At 47.3% G+C, this 19,956-nt stretch overlaps 1 protein-coding gene and 1 non-coding gene across 7 annotated transcripts in view; one reads left to right on the top strand and one right to left on the bottom strand.

Moving 5' to 3' along the window:
- Nucleotides 1–2,957: 2,957 nt before the first annotated feature.
- Nucleotides 2,958–3,083, bottom strand: LOC129490911 (U4atac minor spliceosomal RNA). Its single transcript, XR_008660381.1, has one exon. It is a non-coding gene; the product is annotated as a U4atac minor spliceosomal RNA (small nuclear RNA).
- Nucleotides 3,084–9,850: 6,767 nt separating this feature from the next.
- B4GALT1 (beta-1,4-galactosyltransferase 1) overlaps nt 9,851–19,956 on the top strand; it is a 64,356-nt gene continuing 54,250 nt past the window's right edge. For 2 of the 6 annotated variants that reach the window (XM_063609058.1, XM_063609057.1), the window contains exon 1: nt 9,901–10,528. In XM_063609058.1, the coding sequence (XP_063465128.1) occupies nt 10,117–10,528 (412 nt within the window). In that variant the 5' untranslated portion in view covers nt 9,901–10,116. Of the gene's footprint in view, nt 10,529–19,956 lie in introns of all 6 variants that reach the window. The other 4 variants (XM_055293986.2, XM_055293987.2, XM_063609055.1 and 1 more) reach the window with 4 other exon arrangements.

Here is a 19,956-nt window from a genome sequence, read left to right on the forward strand (position 1 = left end):
TAAGTGACATACTAGTAACATGTAGTAACATGGATAAGAGAAAATAATTGAACTTGCACCTTGGTATGGAGATTTCTAGGCAAAACGTTCAAAATACCAACTTACTCCCTTTAGCTGCCTGTGAGAAAGTACAGGGAGAAGAAACTATTTTGTTCAAGCAAAATTTTGAGAAACTATAGAGGGCCCAGGGCATTATCTACAGCCAGAAAAAAAAATTGCTCAAAGTAAATTAAAACCTAGAGGGAATATTAATTCTAAGATCTTCCCCGTAAAATGGGGCCTTAAGGTCAAGGATGTGGCTGTAAGACTTTTTTGTTGTTGTTTCTCAAATGTTATATTAGTTATTTTTTGTACTCTATTAGTATATTATTGGCATATAGTAATATATGGGTAGCAATTTAAAAAAAATTTTAGATTTGGGGGTACATGTACAGGTTTGTTATATGAGTATATTGCATGATGCTGAGGTTTGGGCTTCTAATGATCCTATCACCCAGTAGGTAGTACCTGATGGGTAGTTTTTCAACTCTTGTCCCTCCACCTCTATTGGAGTCCCCAGCATCTATTGTTCCCACCTTTGTGCCATGTGTACTCAATGTTTAGCTCCCACTTATCAGTGAGAACATGCGGTACTTGGTTTTCTGTTCCTGCATTAATTTGCTTAGGATACTGGCCTCCAGCTGCATCTATGTTGTTGCAAAGGACATAATTTTGTTATTTTCTATGGTTGTAAGACTGTTGAGATCTCAGAAAGACTTAAAACAGTGCCTCCTAAACCTCTCATGTAGACTAAAGTGCTTCTAAGAGTCTTAAAGTTCTGGTCCACAGCACTGTAATTCACAGCCTAAAGGAGGGAAGGGCTTATCTTGAGATTTGGGGGTATGGTTTGAGTAAAAATAAAATTAATGGAAAGTCCACAGTTTTTTCCCCTACAAGAATTGTACCAGTGTAAGCAGTAGTGGCTTGAGTTAAAACAGACAAAGATAGTTCAACATGAAAAGAACACACCAGGTACCCAGTGAAGCATCTTGAACAAGTTACCAGACTGTGAACACAGCCTATTTCTTTTGGAAAAGGAGGAATGACTCAAAGGATGGAGCCAAGAGCTCCATCCAAGGGTAGAGATAAGAGCCACAGAGAATCACATTCCCTGCCCCTGGAGCAGGGGAAATTGGTGACAAGTGCATGGTTAGTTCTCACATTTGCTAATGGCTGTTATGTGCCTTTTATTAATCTCCTATTCTAAATGGGAGTGTCTACTGTGGTTTTCTTGTCCTTGTATTTCCATTATACGTTAGATGTGTGGCGGAAAAGTCACTTAAGGAGAAGTTGCAAGTTTAGTACAAATAATTTTTTTAGACTACAGTCATACATCGCTTAATCATGGGGATTCCTTCTGAGAAATGTGTCGTTAGTCAATTTTGTTATTGTGCAAACATCAAAGAGTGAGTCTAAATCTAGATGGTACAGCCCACTATACATCTAGGTTATATAGTATGGCCTATTGCTCCTAGGCTACAAACCTGCACAACATGTTACTGTACTGAATACTGTAGGCAATTATAACACAATGGTAAGTGTAACTAAACATATCTAAACATAGAAAAGGTACAGTAACAATACACTGTAAAATATAAAAAATAGTATACATGTACAGGGCAGCTTTATTATAGTCTTATGGACCTGTCATCCTACATGCCGTCCATTGTTGACTGAAATGTTGTTACGTGGCACATGATGGTATTTGAGAGTAAATTTCTGATATGATGCCCTATTACTCCAAAACCCTTTTGTGTATATTTCCAGTGTAACCACAATATAATCATCAAAACAGAAAGTTAACATGGCTACATTATTATCATTTTATCCTTAGTCCCCATCCAAGTTTCACTGGTCATCCCAATAGTATTCTGTTTTTAAATTTAATTTTTATTTTTTTAGTGACAGGGTCTTACTGTCATCCAGGCTGGAGTACAGTGGCTTGATCATAGCTTACTATAACTTCAAACTCCTGGGCTCAAATGATCCCCCTGCCTCAGCCTTCCGAGTAGCTAGGACTACAGGTATGCACCACCATGTCCAGATAATTTTTAAAATTTTTCATAGAGACAGGGGTCTTGCTATGTTACCCAGGCTAGTATCAAACTTCTGGCCTCAAGCGACCTTCCTGCCTTGGCCTCCCAAAGTGCTAGGATTATAGGCATGAGCCACCACACTAGGCCTCCAATTTTATATATATATATATATATATATATATATATATATATATATATATATATTTTTTTTTTTTTTTTTTAGACAGAGTCTTGCTCTGTCACCCAGGCTAGAGTGCAGTGGCATGATCTTGGCTCACTGCAACCTCCACCTCCCAGGTTCAAGTGATTCTCCTGCCTCAGCTTCCCAAGTAGCTGGGATTACAGGTGCACACCACCACGCCCAGCTAATTTTTGTATTTTTACTAGAGATGGGGTTTCACCATATTGTCCAGGCTGGTCTTGAACTCATGGCCTCAAGTGATCTGCCTGTCTTGGCCTCCCAAAGTGTTGGGATTATAGGCATGAGCCACTGCTTCTGGCCCCCAATAAGATATATATATAATTTTGAGACAGAGTCTCACTCTGTCACCCAGGCTGGAGGGCAGTGGCATGATCTCGGTTCACTGCAACCTCCACCTCCCAGGTTCAAGCAATTCTCCTGCCTCAGCCTCCTGAGTAGCTGGGATTATAGGTATGTGCCACCATGCCCGGCTAATTTTTGTATTTTCAGTAGAGATGGGGTTTCACCATGTTGGCCAGGCTGGTCTTGAACCCCTAGCCTCAGGTGATCTGCCTGCCTCAGCCTCCCAAAGTGCTAGGATTACAGATGTGAGCCACCATGCCCAGAGAATATTCTTTATATTAGAAGGATCCACTTTAGAATCACATGTTGCATTTAGTTTTTTTCCTTCAGTTTTTCATTTTTCCAAAAATTACACCAAGCTAAAGCAAAGCTCTAGTTGATGCAGGTGTTTTGTGTAGACGTTAGCAGTATTGCCCTCACTACATGCTCTTTGGACAGTAGTGCAACCCCAAGAAAAGGATGGTTAGTTGTTATTTCTCTTTATTTTCCTTCAATTGTGATGAGAACATTTTCTCAGTCTTTGACTATCATGACCTTGACATTCTGGAAGATTTCAGGATGGTTGTTTTCTAGAATGTCTCACAATTTGGATTTCTCTAATGTTTCCCATTAAAATTATTAGCATTTCTTAAGGCAATATTTGAAATTAGGTAAATATATTGTTACTCATCAAATTCCATTTATTTATATCACTATGGACTCATAGTTTATTTTGTTCAACTGGTAATAAATTGTTTCTATCAATATTTATTTTCATTCTCAAATTTTTCCATATTTGGCCAATGGGAGCCCCTTCAAACTGATTTCTGTGTCTTTTTGACATAATCTTATCATTCTTCCTCACTTTCTGACACAACATTTTCCAGGTTCATCTTGTAATATTCCTAGCCAATCCCTGGAATCAGCAATCAGCCTTTTCTCCAAGAATACCTAGGTCCTTTTATTGGAGAATGGTGTTTAGAAGCCAAGACTTCGCTGCTAGATGTGCTCATGGCCTTGGGAAATTTCTGCTCCCAGACAATACACACACACACACACACACACACACCCCATTCTTATTTCATCTATCACTATATTGAAAATCATGAATTCATACCAATTTCTCAAATTTAAATAATGTATCAAAGGATTCATTTTAGTTTTCTCCCTGTCTATATTTGTAACTCCTCTGACTGTCAGAAACTTGGGTAACTCTCATCAATATATAGTTGCTATTTTTGTTTTTTTTTGAGATGGAGTCTTGTTCTGTAGACCAGGCTGGAGTGCAATGGCCCAATCTCGGCTCACTGCAACCTCTGCCTCCCAGGTTCAAGTGATTCTCCTGCCTCAGCCTCCCGAGCAGCTGTGGATTACAGGCATGTGCCACCAAGCCCAGCTACTTTTTGTATTTTTGGTAGAGATGGGGTTTCACCACGTTGGCCAAGCTGGTCTCTAACTCCTGACCTCAGGTGATCTGCCCGCCTTGGACTCCCAAAGTGCTGGGTTTACAGGTGTGAGCCACCATGCCCGGCCATATAGTTACTTTTTAATCAGTGTTCTTGTGTTCAACACTCTCTTCATCACATCTTGGCTTCAACACCCTGTACTCGGTTGCCCTACTTCACAGGAGACTTCCTACCATGCTCAAGTCCTGAGGCCCTTTTTGCTCTCCTGGGCTTTGACCCTCTTTGCTGGGCTGCTATCCTCCCCACCCCTACCCTTACCCCTCCCTATCCTGGTTGGGCTTTGACACCCTGTCTATGCTGTTTGGACTCATGTTGCTCAACCCTACCTAGTGACTTTTTAACTGAATTTCTCAGGAAAAGGGAGGAAAAAAAAGGAACAAGGTAATTTGTCTTTATAATCCACAGATCCCTCTTTTATCTTTATTTTTTAGAGATGTTACCTAGGCTGGTCTCAAACTCTTGGGCTCAAGCAGTTCTCCCACCTCAGCCTCCCAAAGCGCTGGGATTACAGGCGTGAGCCACTGCACCCGGCTATCCATACCTCCCGTCCCTGAACCTGAGGAATATACCTGTGAAACTGTGTCCCAAACAGTTAAAGAAACCAACGACTAACAGAAATTCCTGAGTTTGCAGGATGGCAGATAAGAAAAGAAACAATGTGCTGAAATGCCAAAACTCCCTTTGCTTGAGATAAAAGAACTGGCTGAAATCAGTTGGAACAAATAGAGCAACTGGGCTCTTGCACAGAAAGAGCTTTCTGGTGTCACAACCCAAATTTCCACCACGTTTCACTCTAAATCCCCCTGAATTGCACATGTGACCCATGAAGAGGCATGAAGAAGTAATTGTGCATGACTGAGGACTTTCCAGACCTCCCCTTTCCTTCCACCAGTTACTTAGTAATCTCAGAATCCACCCCCCAAAATTTTTCTGATAAAAACACTACCTTAAAGCCAGCCCAGGGAGACTTTAGCCAGCCCAGGGAGACCTAAAGTCACCACAGGGAGATTTTAGCTGAACTCTTCTATCTCCTTGTTGGCCTACCTGCAGTATAAAGCTTTTCTTTTCTCAAAAACCTGGTGTCACAGTATTGGTTTCTAGAACATTGGGCAGCGAGTGCTTTTGCGCTTTGGTCGGTAACACCTGGTCTGATTTAGACAATACTTTAGACCTGAAGTCTTAATTAGTTGAACCTTTGGGGGATTTTAGGAAGACACTAATGTATTTTACCTGTGAGAAGAATCTAAATAATTTGTGGCCATTGGGCAAACTACTGTGGAATAAAGGTGCCTGACAATTCTTTGCCCCTCCTCCCATCAAAAAGTGGAGTCAGCCAGGTGAAATGGCTCATGCCAGTAATCTCAGCACTTTGGGAGGCCAAAGCAGGAGGAATGTGTGAGCTCAGGAGTTCGAGACTAGCCTGAGCAATATCGCAACATCTCATCTCTACCAAAAATTTTAAAATTAGCTGGACATGGAGGTGCATCCCGGTAGTCCCAGCTACTCGGGAGGCTGAGGCAGGAGAATCACTTGAGCCCAGGAGTTTGAGGTTACAGTGAGCTATGATCACACCACTGCACTACAGGCTGGTTGACAAAGGAAGATCCTGTCTAAAAAAAAAGGAAACACAAGAGGCAGAGCCAGTTATACTCCCCTTGAATCTGGACTGCCCTATAAACTTGTTTTAAGCAAAAGAATGACCTAGAAGTGATGCTAAGGCTGGGCTTTAAGGGATCTGCATCTTCTGTATTTTTGAAATGCTCCTTTTTGGAATGCTTCCTCTAGTTTGTGAGGAAATCCAAGCAGCCACAGGGAGAGTCCTTTGTGGAGAGGTCCAAGTGGAGAATGAAGGCCCCATGACCCAACCCATTCTGAGTTTCCAGCCCCTAGACAGCATCAACTGCTATTCACATGAGTGAAGCCATTTTGGAACTTCCAAATGTGCCAGTGCCTCAGCTGACACCGTGTGAGGCAAAGCTGCCTAGCCAACTGCAAAACTGCGAGAAATTGTTGTTTCAAGACAGTATGTTTTGGGGTAGGTGTTACGCTGCAATAGATGACTGAAATAACTGTCTACCATGTGCCGGGCACTATTTGATGCCCTTCTGATCCCTGAGGGTAAAAACAGAAAAGTAACCTGACAGGTGCAGAAGAGGGCGCCATAGGAGGGCAGAGGAAGCCCAGCTGCAGGGAGAAGCAGGGAGCTGGTGATTCTGGGCAGATGAGCACATGGATGGGCCAACGGCCAAGCCCCCATGCCAGCTTTTGGCCAATCAGCACTGCAACTTCCTCCTCCATTTGTCTCGCCGGATGAGATTAATTTTTCACCTGACGAAGTAGAGAGTGGAAAACAGCTGGAGACAGTGGGGAGGAAGGTTGCCTGGGTCTGTCTCACTAGCCCCAGTTCATGTCTGGACTGCTGGACAATGTTGTCCCAAAGGTTTCTGGGCCATCTGTATTATTTGTAATTGATTGATTCTAGGTGCCTGTGGATCGGGCAGCTGAGACTAGTGCTCAGCCCTCAGTGGACTCTGCAAGTTCCTGAGGGATAGGCAATCAGCAAGTGTTGTTCCTTTTCCTCGATTTCTGGCCACAGTGTGTCCTGGGACAGGTCTGTGATTCTTAATACCCCCCGCAGTCCTGTCTCCTGGTCATCATTTATACCAATGGAAGACACATCCCCATTTCCCCCTCCACTTAATTTTCAGTTGTGGGACTAATCTGACCCACCCTCACTCATTGGCCAGGCCGACTTTACCCCTAGACACAGGATGCTGGGGTCAGCTTCACCTTTATCAACTCCTTGGAGAACTCCACTTTATGTTCTAAACTAAGTTAGCAATAATTTTTCCCTTCTCTCCTTCCCACATCATCAAGATAATCACAGTATTTAAAAAGTATTTTAACAAATATCAGCCAGGCGCGGTGGCTCACAACCGTAATCCCAGCACTTTGGGAGGCCGAGGCGGGCAGATCACGAGGTCAGAAGATTGAGACCATCCTGGCTAACACAGTGAAACCCCATCTCTACTAAAAATACAAAAAAATTAGCCGGGCGTGGTGGCAGGCGCCTGTAGTCCCAGCTACTTGGGAGGCTGAGGCAGGAGAACGGCATAAACCCAGGAGGCGGAGCTTGCAGTGAGCCGAGATCACACCACTGCACTCCAGCCTGGGTGACAGAGTGAGACTCCGTCTCAAAAAAAAAAGTATCGATTCAGTGCCAACTATGTGCCAGGCTCGGTTCTAGGGGCTGAAGATACAGTAGTGAACAAGAGAGGAATTTCCTGTTCTCATGAAGCTGATCTTCTAATGAGGGAGGCAAGACAACAGAAAATAAGTGCATAATGTTGGGTAGTTGATATCCACTCTGAAAAAAATCAAGCAGGTTAAGGCCGGGCGCAGTGGCTCACACCTATAATCCCAGCACTTTTGGAGGCCGAGGCGGGCGGATCACCTGAGGTCAGGAGTTTGAAACCAGCCTGGCCAACATGGCGAAACCCCGTCTCTACTAAAAATATAAAAAATTAGCCCGGCGTGATGGCAGGCACCTGTAATTCCAGCTACTCAGGAGGCTGAGGCAGGAGAATCGCTTGAACCCGGGAGGTGGAGGTTGCAGTGAGCCGAGATTGCACCATTGCACTCCAGCCTGGGGGACAAAAGCAAGACTTCACCTCAAAAAAAAAAAAAAAACAAGCAGTTTAAGCAGATTTGGGCAGGAGGCCATTCTGCATAAGGTAGTCTGAGAAGCTCTCTGTCATAAGGTGACATTTAAAAGGCCTGAATTGAATGAAATATTGGGGACAAATGTTTCAGGCTAAGTGAACAGCAAGTACAAAGGCCCTGAGGCAGGAAGAAATATGGCAAGTTCAAGGAATAGCTATCAGGCTAGTGTGGCTAAGGCAGGTCCAGCATGGTAGAGTGACAGATGTGGGTGGGGAGGGAAATAGGAACCAGATTGAACAGGGCTTCTATGGATTTGGTTCTGAACAAAATGGCATGATCTGATTTATGCTTACAAAGATTTCCTGGATGCTCTGTGGAAAACAGACTAGGGAGGAGGAATGGAGGAGGTGGAAGCAGGGTGACCAATTAGTAGCTGCCATATAACCCAGGGCAAGAATATGGTGGCTTGATTGAGGATGGTTACATCAGAGTTGGCCGGTGGTGAATTTTGATGTTTTGAAGGTAGCACTGACAAAGCTGGCTGAGGGCTTGCAAATGGCATTGAGAGCAAGAGAAACACATCAAGGACACCTTTTAGATTCTGGGGAACTGAATGAACAATAGTATCACTCTCTGAGGGAGGTAAGAACGGGAGCGGTGTGTAAGGAGTAGGTTGCTGGGGGCAAGATGTATTGTGTTTGAGATGCCAGTAAAATAAGCAGTTGAATCTGGAGGTCAGGGAAGAGATCTGGGCTGGAGAAAAATCAGTGATCAGCATTTGGATATTATAAGTCATTCCGAGGGAGTGAGCGTAGACACAAAAGAACATCATGGACTATGGCCGGGGCCTTCAACAACTGGGGAAGAAGTCCAGAGAGGAGACAGAAATGGCCAGTGAAGTGAGGAAGATCAGAAGGACCTGGTGTCCAGGAAGTCAAGTGAGGAAAGTTGATTCTGTATGATCACAACCAAAGTGTCAACTCATAAGCCTTCATTTTCTCATCTGTGAAATGGAAACCGTAACACTACCTACTTCATGGCAGATAGTACTGGCACACAGCAAACTCTCAAAATAAGGTAGCTACTGTTATTCCCTGCTGGTTGGCTGCCAGAGCCCTCAGCTTCCCTATCCACATTACTGACAGCACCTCCAAGAGTCTTTCTCTGGGGTGAGATGTCTCTGCTCACTCAGGATCTGAGGCCTCTGGGTCAAATCGAGGTCAAGTGGCTTCAGTGCCTAAGTCTCTCACCCACACAGCCTTCAGCCCTTACTTGCAAATCAACAAAGGGTAAACCTGTGAAAAATACGGGTTTCGGAGCCAGAATTCTGCCTCTTGCCATCTGTGGGCTCTTAGGCAAGTTTCTTAATCTGCTAGGGCCCCACTCTATGACATGGGGAGAACTGCTACTTCATGGGACAGTGTGTAGCCCAGTGTAGACTGTAACGCCGGCTGCTCTCCTGCACGCTGGCCTGGGAGTTAGAGGCTTCTTGCTGCTCTCCTCCTCAAAGTATACAAGGCTCCTGCCACACACACACCTGGAACCAAGCTGGTCTGAGAGCCCCTTATAGCCCACGCTACCTGATGGGGAGGCACAGAAGTGGCAACCTGTCCACTTTCTTTGCCGCGGGACTCCCCGTTAAGCAGCGGGGTCCAGCCGGGCTGAGTTAGGACGGGGGTTTCGAACATGCCACCCATCGCCCGGCGTCAAATCCCGTTTCCTGGGTAACCTTTTTCTGCCTCTCTTCCTAGCCCACCAAGGCCCACTGGCCAGAACGCCGCCGCGGCCCCAAACCACCCCAGACAACCACCAGCCAGCTGTCCTCTCCGTTCTTTCCGCCGCCGCGCTGCAGGCCCAGGCTCGCACCCGAGTCCCTTCGTACCCCCAGGAAGTGGCGCGGCCTGTCGAAGGCAGCGTGGAGGAAGAAGAGGAGGCGCGGCTCAACGCGACCGAAGCTCCGCCGCAAAGGCTCGGGAGGAAGAGGGCGGTGCGCGGCCAACCGTCGGAGCTCAAGTCAGACTCCGGGAACCCCACGAGGCCGCCCCGCCCGCTGCCCACCCTCCCGAGGCCCCGCCCAGCGCGCCCATCCCGGCACAGGCTGCCCCGCCTTCCCGCCCTCGTCCAGAAAACCCCGCGCCCGGCCCCGCCCCCGCCTCCGCCGGGGCCCCGCCCCTCCCCGCCCGCGCCTCGGGCGCCTTCTCGCCGCTCCCAGGTCTGGCCGGCCGCAGGAGTCTCAGCTCTCAGCCGCTCGCCCCCTGGCGCCGCGCTTGCCCGCCCCCGCTCCGGGCCCTCCCCTAGCCGCCGCTGTGGGGCAGCGCCTGGCCGGCGGCCCGCGGGCGGGTCGCCTCCCCTCCTGTACCCACACCCTTCTTAAAGCGGCGGCGGGAAGATGAGGCTTCGGGAGCCGCTTCTGAGCGGCAGCGCCGCGATGCCCGGCGCGTCCCTACAGCGGGCCTGCCGCCTGCTCGTGGCGGTCTGCGCTCTGCACCTTGGCGTCACCCTCGTTTACTACCTGGCTGGCCGCGACCTGAGCCGCCTGCCCCAGCTGGTCGGAGTCTCCACACCGCTGCAGGGCGGCTCGAACGGTGCCGCCGCCATCGGGCAGTCCTCCGGGGAGCTCCGGACCGGAGGGGCCCGGCAGCCGCCTCCTCTAGGCGCCTCCTCCCAGCCGCGCCCGGGTGGCGACTCCAGCCCAGTCTCGGATTCTGGCCCTGGCCCCGCTAGCAACTTGACCTCGGTCCCAGTGCCCCACACCACCGCACTGCCGCTGCCCGCCTGCCCTGAGGAGTCCCCGCTGCTCGGTAAGGACTCGGGTCGGCGCCAGTCCGAGGATTGGGACCCCCTCCCGGATTTCCCCGACAGGGTCCCCCGACATTCCCTCAGGCTGGCTCTTCGACGACAGCCAGCCTCCCTCTTCTGGATCAGAGTTTTAAATCCGAGACAGAGGCTCGGGACTGGATGGGAGAGAAGGTTTGGGAGGTGGGTCCCTGGGGAGTCCTGTTGGAGGCTTAGGGCCGGGACCGCACAGGGAAGTCCCGAGGCCCTTCTAGCCCCAGAACCAGAGAAGGCCTTGGAGACTTCCCTGCTGTGGCCCGAGGCTCAGGAAGTTTTGGAGTTTGGGTCTGCTTAGGGCTTGGAGCAGCCTTGCACTGAGAACTCTGGTAGAGACCTCGAGTAATCCACTCCCTTTTGGGTACTGACGTGAGGCTCCCGGTGGGGAAGGAGACTGACCTCTCGGTTCACGTGTCTTGCCATAGAGCCACTCTCCTGAGAGTGGGTTTTTCTCCTGATCGTTTGGGCCAAGTGACTTCTCTCTCAACCTCAGGTTTCTCTTCTGGAATAATAAATGGTCACCCTTTCAAGGGGTTGTTTTGGAAGATTATGTGAACAATGTAAATAAGGGCTTAATTAATGAGGGTAAGCCCTCAGTAAATTGTCACTGTGTGTTCATTTCTTCCTCTATGTGGATCGTGACCGAGAGCCCTTCCCCTTAGCCTCCTCCCGGTATGGGTACCCAAAACCTAGGTGAGCAGGGATCTCTCCCAGGGGCAGAGAGCTTGTGTACTCTGGGGGCTAGAGGGCTAAAATATAACCAGTCAACACCACGTTGCCCATTTCTGGTACTTCCGGTAGCAGCCTGAGTCTCAATTATCTTGCCCAGATGATCTGAACGCTGACCTCTAGCCTGTTTCAACATAGACGGAGAGCTTGAGTACGTGAGTTTGCATTCCTCATAGCAGGAGGCTGAGCCTAGTCTGGACTTCTCTTTGACCTGTAACCTACAGGCCCACAGGCCCAAGGCAACCACAGGTTGCTTCCAGGGTTACCACACAGGTGGTCTCTCATTTCTAATGCTAGGTTTTAGACAATTGTTGTGAGTGAGGGGCCCTGGCAGGCAGGATGACATCCTGCCAATAGGAGTTTTCTGTCACTTTCCCACAGAGCCCTGGCTACTACATACTCTTGCTCAATTTCGCCAGTAATTGTGTCAATGTGTTCATATCAAGTTTGGGAAGAACATCTTGGAATTGGTCAGACATGAACTGTGGTAATAATGGGGGCTTGTTTTTTTAAGCAGATAATTAAATTCCTTTGCATTTGATGATTATTCTGGGAAGCAGACTATTCCCATAAAATGAAATGTACTCTGCCTTGCTGCTAAGTGTCTGACTTGAGACATGCTATCGAATTTCTCAAAATCTCTTCCTTGTGTAAAATGTGGTTGTCGATGATTACCTTACAGGGTTTTTTTTTTTTTTTAAGACTAAATGAGATCGTGTACATTAAATACAGGCACTCAGGCTAGGCACGGTGGCTCATGCCTGTAATCCTAGCACTTTGGGAGGCTGAGGGGAGTGGATCACTTGAGGTTAGGAGTTTGAGACCAGCCTGGCCAATATGGTAAAACACCATCTCTACAAAAATACAAAAAAGTTAGCCAGGGGTGGTGGCATCCCAGCTACTCAGGAAGCCGAGGCAGGAGAATTGCTTGAACCTGGGAGGCAGAGGTTGCAGTGAGTCAAGATTGTGCCAGTACACTCCAGCCTGGGCGACAAAGCAAGACTGTCTCAAAAAAAAAAAAAAAAAAAAAAAAAAAAAAATACGAGCACTCAATACACCGCATAATAATAATATAGTAATAATATTTGCTTAGGACCTTTAAAAAGTTTCATTTTTTCAGACTCCCACGGAAATGGCTCTGAACAGCAGAGTGATGGGTGAGAGAGACTGAATCTCCAGGCCAGAAAAAGGCCAGGTTTTTTGCTTTTGTTTTTAGTTGTTGCCTGGATATTGCACAGAAAGAAAAAATAATTAGCAAGTTAAACAAAAGTACCGCAAAGTTGATTAGATTGGTATTTGAGTATCACATCTTCTCTCGGAAGCGTAAGAGACAAGGTGGTGACCATATCTCTGCTTAGTTTTGTTTTGTAATGGTGTTGCTAGTGATCAGTTTGTCACCGGTTACTGGTGTTTCTAAATGGACTGTAATTGGCTCCTTGAAAGGACTTCCTGAGAAAGAGCATTTTGGAGGATGAGGAGAGAGTGCCTTCTCTAGTTTGGCTGCTTTCGTGTGACATGCAAGGGACCGTGACGTTTAGGCTGCTGCTGAGGCAGCCCCAGAAACGGGAGCCGAGAGGTCTTTTCTTCATTTTAATAGGGCCTGTAGGTTTGGATGGTTAGGTACAATTCTCAGAGTGGAGATTCCTGGCTATGAGGCCTTGAGAAAGCTGAAAGTCTCCTTGGGAGTGTGTGGGTAGGGGGAGTCAAGCCCATCTGTTCATGGGCAGGTGTCAGCCAAAGCCCTTGCGGGTGGTTTTGAGGTTGGTGGGAGAAAGCATCCGTGGGGTTTAGAGTTGTGGCCTTTTCACTACTTGCAGTTCCTTTCCCCGACTTGGCTTTACTTTCTGGTGTCCAGGCATCTGGGCCAGATGCTGAGATTCCTCTCGGCTGACAGGTGTGGGTTATGGGCAAGCCCTTCCCTGGAGGACATAAGGCACCGGATTGACTGCTGATGGGTTGCTGCTGGAGCTGTCAGGGCGTTGGTATAGTCTTCAGATAGACTTGGGTTAGTGTGACCTGGGGCAGGCTGCAGGTTTGGAGCCATAGTACCCCCCGCCCCCACACCGGGCACCCTGCTGTGGGCTAATGTGAGGCTTGCAGGAGTGAGTGATGCACTGGGAAGGTGGGCCTTTCCTGAGGATTCTACAGCTTTCTCCAGGGAATCCTCCCAGGTTGTTTTAGGCCTGCAGGTGCTATGCTATGCTTCTTTCCTAACACTGTCTCAGGTCCTCAGCGGGGCCATGCAGCATCCACTTATAACCCTGCAGTGAGGCCCTCTTTTCTGGCCACCTGGGTGTTTGCCTGCTGAGATGGGAGGAACAGTGGCCTTGGGCTTCTTCACCCTGTCATGTTTATCTCTGCCCAGATTGGGCAGCAGCTCAATGGGACTTGATCAGCTGTGGCACTGCCAGTCTGGAGATGAGTAGGGTGATGGGGGGAGGTGGGCAGTACCTGAAGCTGAACTGGTGAGAGAGGCAGGCTGGCCTGGGGGCTCAGCTGGGGCCTGGGATGGTTGGTACAGTCCCCTCAGGGGGGTAGGGGAGTGAGTGTTAGACTGCTTAAGCCTCAGAGGCCGCTCTTGCCCACCTATGCTTTGAGGAGATCCTCTTCATTTGTTCAAAGGGAAGACTCTGATCTAGAGATGGGGACTTGGACCAGCAAACAGCAGCTACAGGTAGCCAGGGCACCCGAGGAGCACTTGCTCATGAGCCGGTTTCCTTGGTTTTTATGGGGGCTGTCGCTGAACCTCTGCCAGGGTTTGTGCCCTAGCACTTGCTGGTCTTTGCTGGGCTCTCAGCTCTCGAGTGTTTCTCTACCAGCACGTTTCCCCCTCCCTCATGTGCACACATGTGGACACAAGCAGGCTGCCCAGGACAGAGTGTACTTTGATGCTTGGGAAGGGACTCTCTTGCCCTTTTGGGGATGAGTCTTGGAACCTCATCACCTTCCGGCTTGGGGTGGAGCTTCATCCTGGGGGTTGAAGCTTTAGGCTCCAGATAACTAGTCTTGTAAGCCAGTTTTGTCCTGTTGTTTTTTTCGTGGAAAATAATGTATTGACGTATACACAGACATTCTTTGTCTAACAGTCTGTGATTGAGAAATACCCTCCGTGACTATTTGGTTTGCTTTCATGGTGCAACTTGGTCGCTTTCTTAGACACAGCCTATGGCGATAAGAGTGATCCCTGGCTGCTGTAATTCATTCCAGACTTTGAGCAAACACAAGGCGCCTCCTCCACCTGCAGTGGAGCCTCTGATGAACCAAATGGAAACTCCTTGGGGAATGGGGAGCAAGAGCCAAATGTGGGATTGGACTTAAACTGCAGCTTCTTAGAACTGTAGCATTCCACGATGGGATTGTCTAGTGCTCTTCCTGGAGGTTACTATTCAATAGTTGGCTAGTGCACAGGTTCAGGGGTGACCTGATATGCCCTAGCATTTCAGAAGAAGATCCCTGCAAGGTGTGTCTCTGGGTCCATCTGAAGGGTCTTGTATGGATATCCGTGATGGCTAAGGCATCTGATAACTTCATTCCTTCAGTTCCAGCAGTGTTCCTGTATTGTGCTGGGCACTAGAGCTACAAAGAAGAAAACAAAATGCCTCCTCTTCAGGAACTCTTAGTTTAGGCAGGGGAGTCATAATTAAACAGTGCTGACGTCATCTAAGGGAACCAAAGTGTGTATTTGTCCCTTTCCCTATCACTCCCCTCCCTCCTTCATTTCTTCCTTTCTTCTTTCAGAAACTCCAAGTTCATATCAAAATTCTCCAGCCCTGGTTTTATTGGGTTGTTTGAAAAATTTCCTCTAATTTCTGAAGCTATGCATTAGTTCTGCTGAGTAATCTTTAACTTGCTGCTTTATAATGATTATAATGAGATATCACTGGGTATTATGGTCTTTGGGTAGCAGCAGGGTAGGGATTTCCAGGCTGGGACTAAGCTAATTTATGGGCTGGGAATTATGGGGCAGTTAATGGCAAGGCAGTCCAAGCCTTCCACAGATTCCACCCTAGGGACCATCCAGACTTAAGGAACAGGGCCAGCAGCCCCATCCCCTTTGCACTCAGCTGGACTATGAGTGTGTGTTTGTGAAAGAGGTTTTATTCAGTAGTCTGCTGATTTCCCTGCTATCTGTTTACCCAGTGCCTCCTGTACCTTGTTTCTTACTCTTTGTTCTCTGCTCTTACTGTGAAGAAGCAGAGACTGGAATTCTGCTTGAACCCACATCTACCTGGAAATTCCAGTTTTTCTATCCAGTGGAGCAGCAATCCAGTTGTCTTAGGACAAATGGTCTGCCCTTGAAGCTTAAATCCTTTGAGGGCCTGGCACGGTGACAGTTTTACATTTGGCTTTGGTATAGACTGGTGTGGTCCCTGGGCAGTGAGGTCACTGTAAGGCCAGCCAGCCAGACCCTGGCTCCTAGGGGAATTAACAAGGCATGGGATTAGACTCACAGGGTCCCTCCTGTCCCTAAACTTGGTAGGGGTTCCTGGGAGCCAGACTGCGATTGAGATTGTAGAGACCTGAGACCTGAGTTGTAGGGGCCTCTGTGTTGATCTCGGCCGTTGCAGGGTGAGCTGAGGCGGTCACTAGCTCAAGGAGTGATCTCAGGATATTGTTCTGTAAGTCAGAGACCTCCAGGTTGGAGAGTGGGGCTTGGGGGTGGGGGACAGGGTTTAGTGGGGAGCTGGTTCTGGGTGAATGTGGCCTAAAGGGATTTGTCCTTAGAAGACAGAGGGGTGAGTCACACACTCAGTGTTTCAGGTTCCACTTTGCAGCTCGGCCTCAGCCCACCCCTTCCCTACACAAATGAAGGCCAGGGACTATATAATTGGCTGTTGCTGAATTCTTTGGCACTGATTTTAAAGTCTGGTCTGTGTGTGTTATGTAGCTGCTTCTCTATCCACTCCCCACACCCGCTGCTTCTCCAGAGCCCCTCACAAAGCCCAGGCAGAGAGAGAGAGAGAGAGAACGACTTGCCTCACAGGGATGTTGGGGATAGGGGTATGGGTCTTTGCTTTTGCCTTTTGAGAGGGGATAATCTCTTCCTTCATTTTAAAAGTAAAAAGTAATGCAGGCTCGTTGAAAATAATCTGAAAAGTTGAAAGAGATATAAAAGCACATCCAAATTCCTATCACCCAAAAGAAACATACCGGCATATTTCCTACTAGTCTTTTTCATGTTTAAGAATATAGCTGATATCTTTTTTTTTTTTTTCTTTTTGAGACAGGGTTTTTGCTCTGTCATCCAGGCTAGAGTGCAGTGATCACGGCTCACTGCAGCCTCGACCTCTCAGGCTAAGCGATTCTCCCACTTCAGTCTCCTGAGTTGCTGGGACCACAGGTACACACCACCATGCCTGACTAATTTTTGTATTTTTTGTAGAGATGGGGTTTTGCCATGTTGTCTAGGCTGATCTCGAACTCCTAAGCTCAAGTGATTCACCTGCCTTGGCCTCCCAAAGCGCTGGGATTATAGGTGTCAGTCACCACACCCAGTGTTACAGCTGTTGTTTTTATAGATGGACAGATAGATTGACATAGATTCATGTAGGTAGCCTGGTGTTCAGCATTTTTCATTTAAGATTCTGTCACAGACTTGACCCTATACCTTTAAAAATCACAAAGGCAGTATCATATTCTGTCAGCTGAATATGCCATAACTTAAAAAAATCATTCAACGGTTGCTGAACACATATACATATATAGTTTTTGTTTTTTCTTAGTGATGTAGTGATGCTTGTGCAGAAAGCTTTATGTACTTTTTGGATGGTTTCTGTGGGAGAGCTTTCTAAAAAAGGAAAAAAGTGTTGAATGTTTTTTGAGAAGGGCTAGGTTTTCAAGCCAGTCTTACAAAAGGATAGACTCATTGGAAATTCCAGATTTGCCTAGTGCTGGCAGATGAGTATCACTTATTGCTGAACGATGTGTCTAGAATTCTGATTAAAAAAGAAACTAGGTCCAGGAAGTGCCTGGGGGCAGGGGCAAAGGTCCAGGCTGCAGGATAGGCTCTTAGGATCTGGCTGAGCAGAAATCTGCTGTGGACAGAATCGGTGGGCGTGATGCTTTCTTAGTAACTTCTCCATTTGTTTCTTTAGCAGCTAAGTCCCTGTGCTGGACTTCTGTGGACTGCTGTGGCTCTGGGGCTGTGGTGGTGGGTGAACAACAGCTAGCTAAACCAGTGCTGTTGACATCATTGAGATGTGACGCACAGGAAGGTGGGAGCAAGCTTGCAAATCAGATTCTGAAACATATAGCACAGCTCTCCCACCTCCAGGTGGTCTTGAGATCTAGGGAGGGGCCATAGTGAGAAACTTTAGGTTTCTAGGAATTCTCTTAGGGAGAAGCTCTCTTAGGGAGAGGCAGAACCTGGTTCTCAGTTGGGGCTGGTTCAGGTGGGTTAGATCAATAAAGCCTCAGGCCAGTGTGCCAGGCTATTCCCAAGGAGTATACTTTGAAGTTACTCCCTTTAGAATGTCCTCAATGGAGATAAATTCTCTCTGAGGAGCAGTTTTGTCTGCCGGGGTCATTTGGCACAAAGCCTGGAGTGCTAGGGTGAGGTTGCACTGAGGGAAGGGGCAGGATTATGTCAGCAGTGTGACGGATACAGTGTGAGGTCAGGCTCCTTCCTGCCCCACCACGGGGGCCTAGAGGTCATGGGGAGGGTCCCTGGCGGGGGATTCAATCATTGCTTGGCCCCATGACAGGGTATATTCTAAAAATGCGTTAAGTTTTTTTCTTTCAAAGTTTCTTCCTGTTTTGCATAATGGCCTTTTGCCTTTGACATCCTGAAACCGCAGAGCTGTCATTGGTGTTGCAGGACACTGCCAGCTTGAAAAAAATCAACAACAAAAAAAGAAACAGGAAAGGATGTGGAGTTAAGGGTGTGGCCTAGGGAAGCTGGTATTTGTGTTATGGGATTGTGGGGACGTGGTATTGAGGTGTTGGGTAGCGCCTGACATTTAGAGGAGTACTCTGGGCAGAGTCCCTGCCTGCCCAAGAATAGGTAGAATTGAGTCTTCACACCAAAGTCAGGAGAGACCCCCTCAGGAAGAGAATGAATAGGGACTCATTTCCTCAGTCAGCAAACTTTTATTGGTAACTACACTATATGAAGTGTGAGAGATAGACATGAACAAGAGAGGCCCCCACTCTTGGGCAGTCCCTTAGTAGTAGTAGATAGACTCTGGCAATATGATGTGGTCAGAGAGAGGAAGCCTGGGTGCTTTGAGGGTACTGAGGAGGTGCAGGGAGCCAAATGGGTGGTCTGGGCCAGGGCCAGAGTCAGAATGAAGGACCTGTCTTCCAGACGCTGATTTTAGCATCTCTGTCTCTCAGTATGTTTGAACAGTGTCCCTTATTGGAAGGGCAGGAGTCTACTGCTAAAAGTAACCTGCAATTTCCTCTACTTGCTGTCATGTGGAAAGAATACTAAAGCTGAAATTCCAAAAGTTGCACACCTTTACCAGCAGGGCAAGAGAGGAAAGGAAGTGGAGGCAGAGTGAGCTGAAGATGATAAAAGAAAGATAAGGTGGTGCAGTCTGGACTGTTCTGGACAGATGAAGTCTGAGGGTAGCTGGACTGAGGGATCAAAGGGAGGCAGTTGAAAGGGAAGAGAGCTGCAGAGAGGGATTTCTTGGTCTGCAGAGGGTAGGAGCAAGCCTTGAAGGCTGCTGGGGTGAGGATTCCGAGCTCTGGTCTTCATTCTTTTTCTAATTCATTACATCATTTTAGGCAAGTCCTAACTCCTTTGGTCTCTGTTGTCCTTCTGAAATTTGAGTGGGCTGAGCCTGCTGGTCTTTAGCCTCTGTCTTTCTCTACCTCCTAGATTCCAGTTTGGCGAGTTGGGGGGAAAACCTGGTTGTATCTGCAGCATGAAAGGCCTCTGGAATTCCTTTTGAAGCTCACTACCCATGAGGCTTCTGCTAAGGATTTCATCATGTCTGTCTAAGCAGACATAAAAATTTTAGCAGGTGGATGACCCATAGTAGAAATGGCACAAGGAATGTTTCTCTCTGTCACACTGTGGTATTTGATTTAAGAAAGTTGTTATCCTCTCTGTGCCTCAGTGTTCTCACTTGTAAAATGGCAATAACAGTATCCACCTCATAGATGTTATGAAATACAGGTAGTAGCCACGAAAGGGCTTAAAACAGTGCCTAACACAGAATAAGTTGTGAATATATGTTATTTACTATTGGTAGTATAATACTTATTTGTGAAGATTTTGGCTTTTGCTTTATAGGACCTTTTTTTTCTTTTAGTTGAAAATACAATGTTACCATGTTAAATGTTAAAAAAAATTCTACTTACCATTGTAACAGAACATGCTCCCACTCCTGTAACAGAGCTTGCTATTACTTTTCAAATGTGTACATATTCCAATGCATATATTCCACTGCAGTTGTAGAGTGAAACTGTTTGCATGCAGCCATTTTTATCCAACATCATCTTATAAAATGTTATGTTGTTTATGATTATCCTAATTCTTTTGTTGCTGTCTAGTATCCTTATAGATATTCCATTAGCATACACTATTCCAGGTTTCACTATCGTAGATAATCTAGAGATGAACATTTTTGTAGTGTGTAGCTCTTTGCTTCAGTTGAATTACTTTCCTGGGATAAATTCCTGGGGAAGAATTTCTAGGCCAGAGGATACGGTCATCTTG

The sequence above is a fragment of the Symphalangus syndactylus genome, chromosome 9 (assembly GCF_028878055.3).
Source record: "Symphalangus syndactylus isolate Jambi chromosome 9, NHGRI_mSymSyn1-v2.1_pri, whole genome shotgun sequence".
Taxonomy (NCBI): Eukaryota; Metazoa; Chordata; class Mammalia; order Primates; family Hylobatidae; genus Symphalangus; species Symphalangus syndactylus.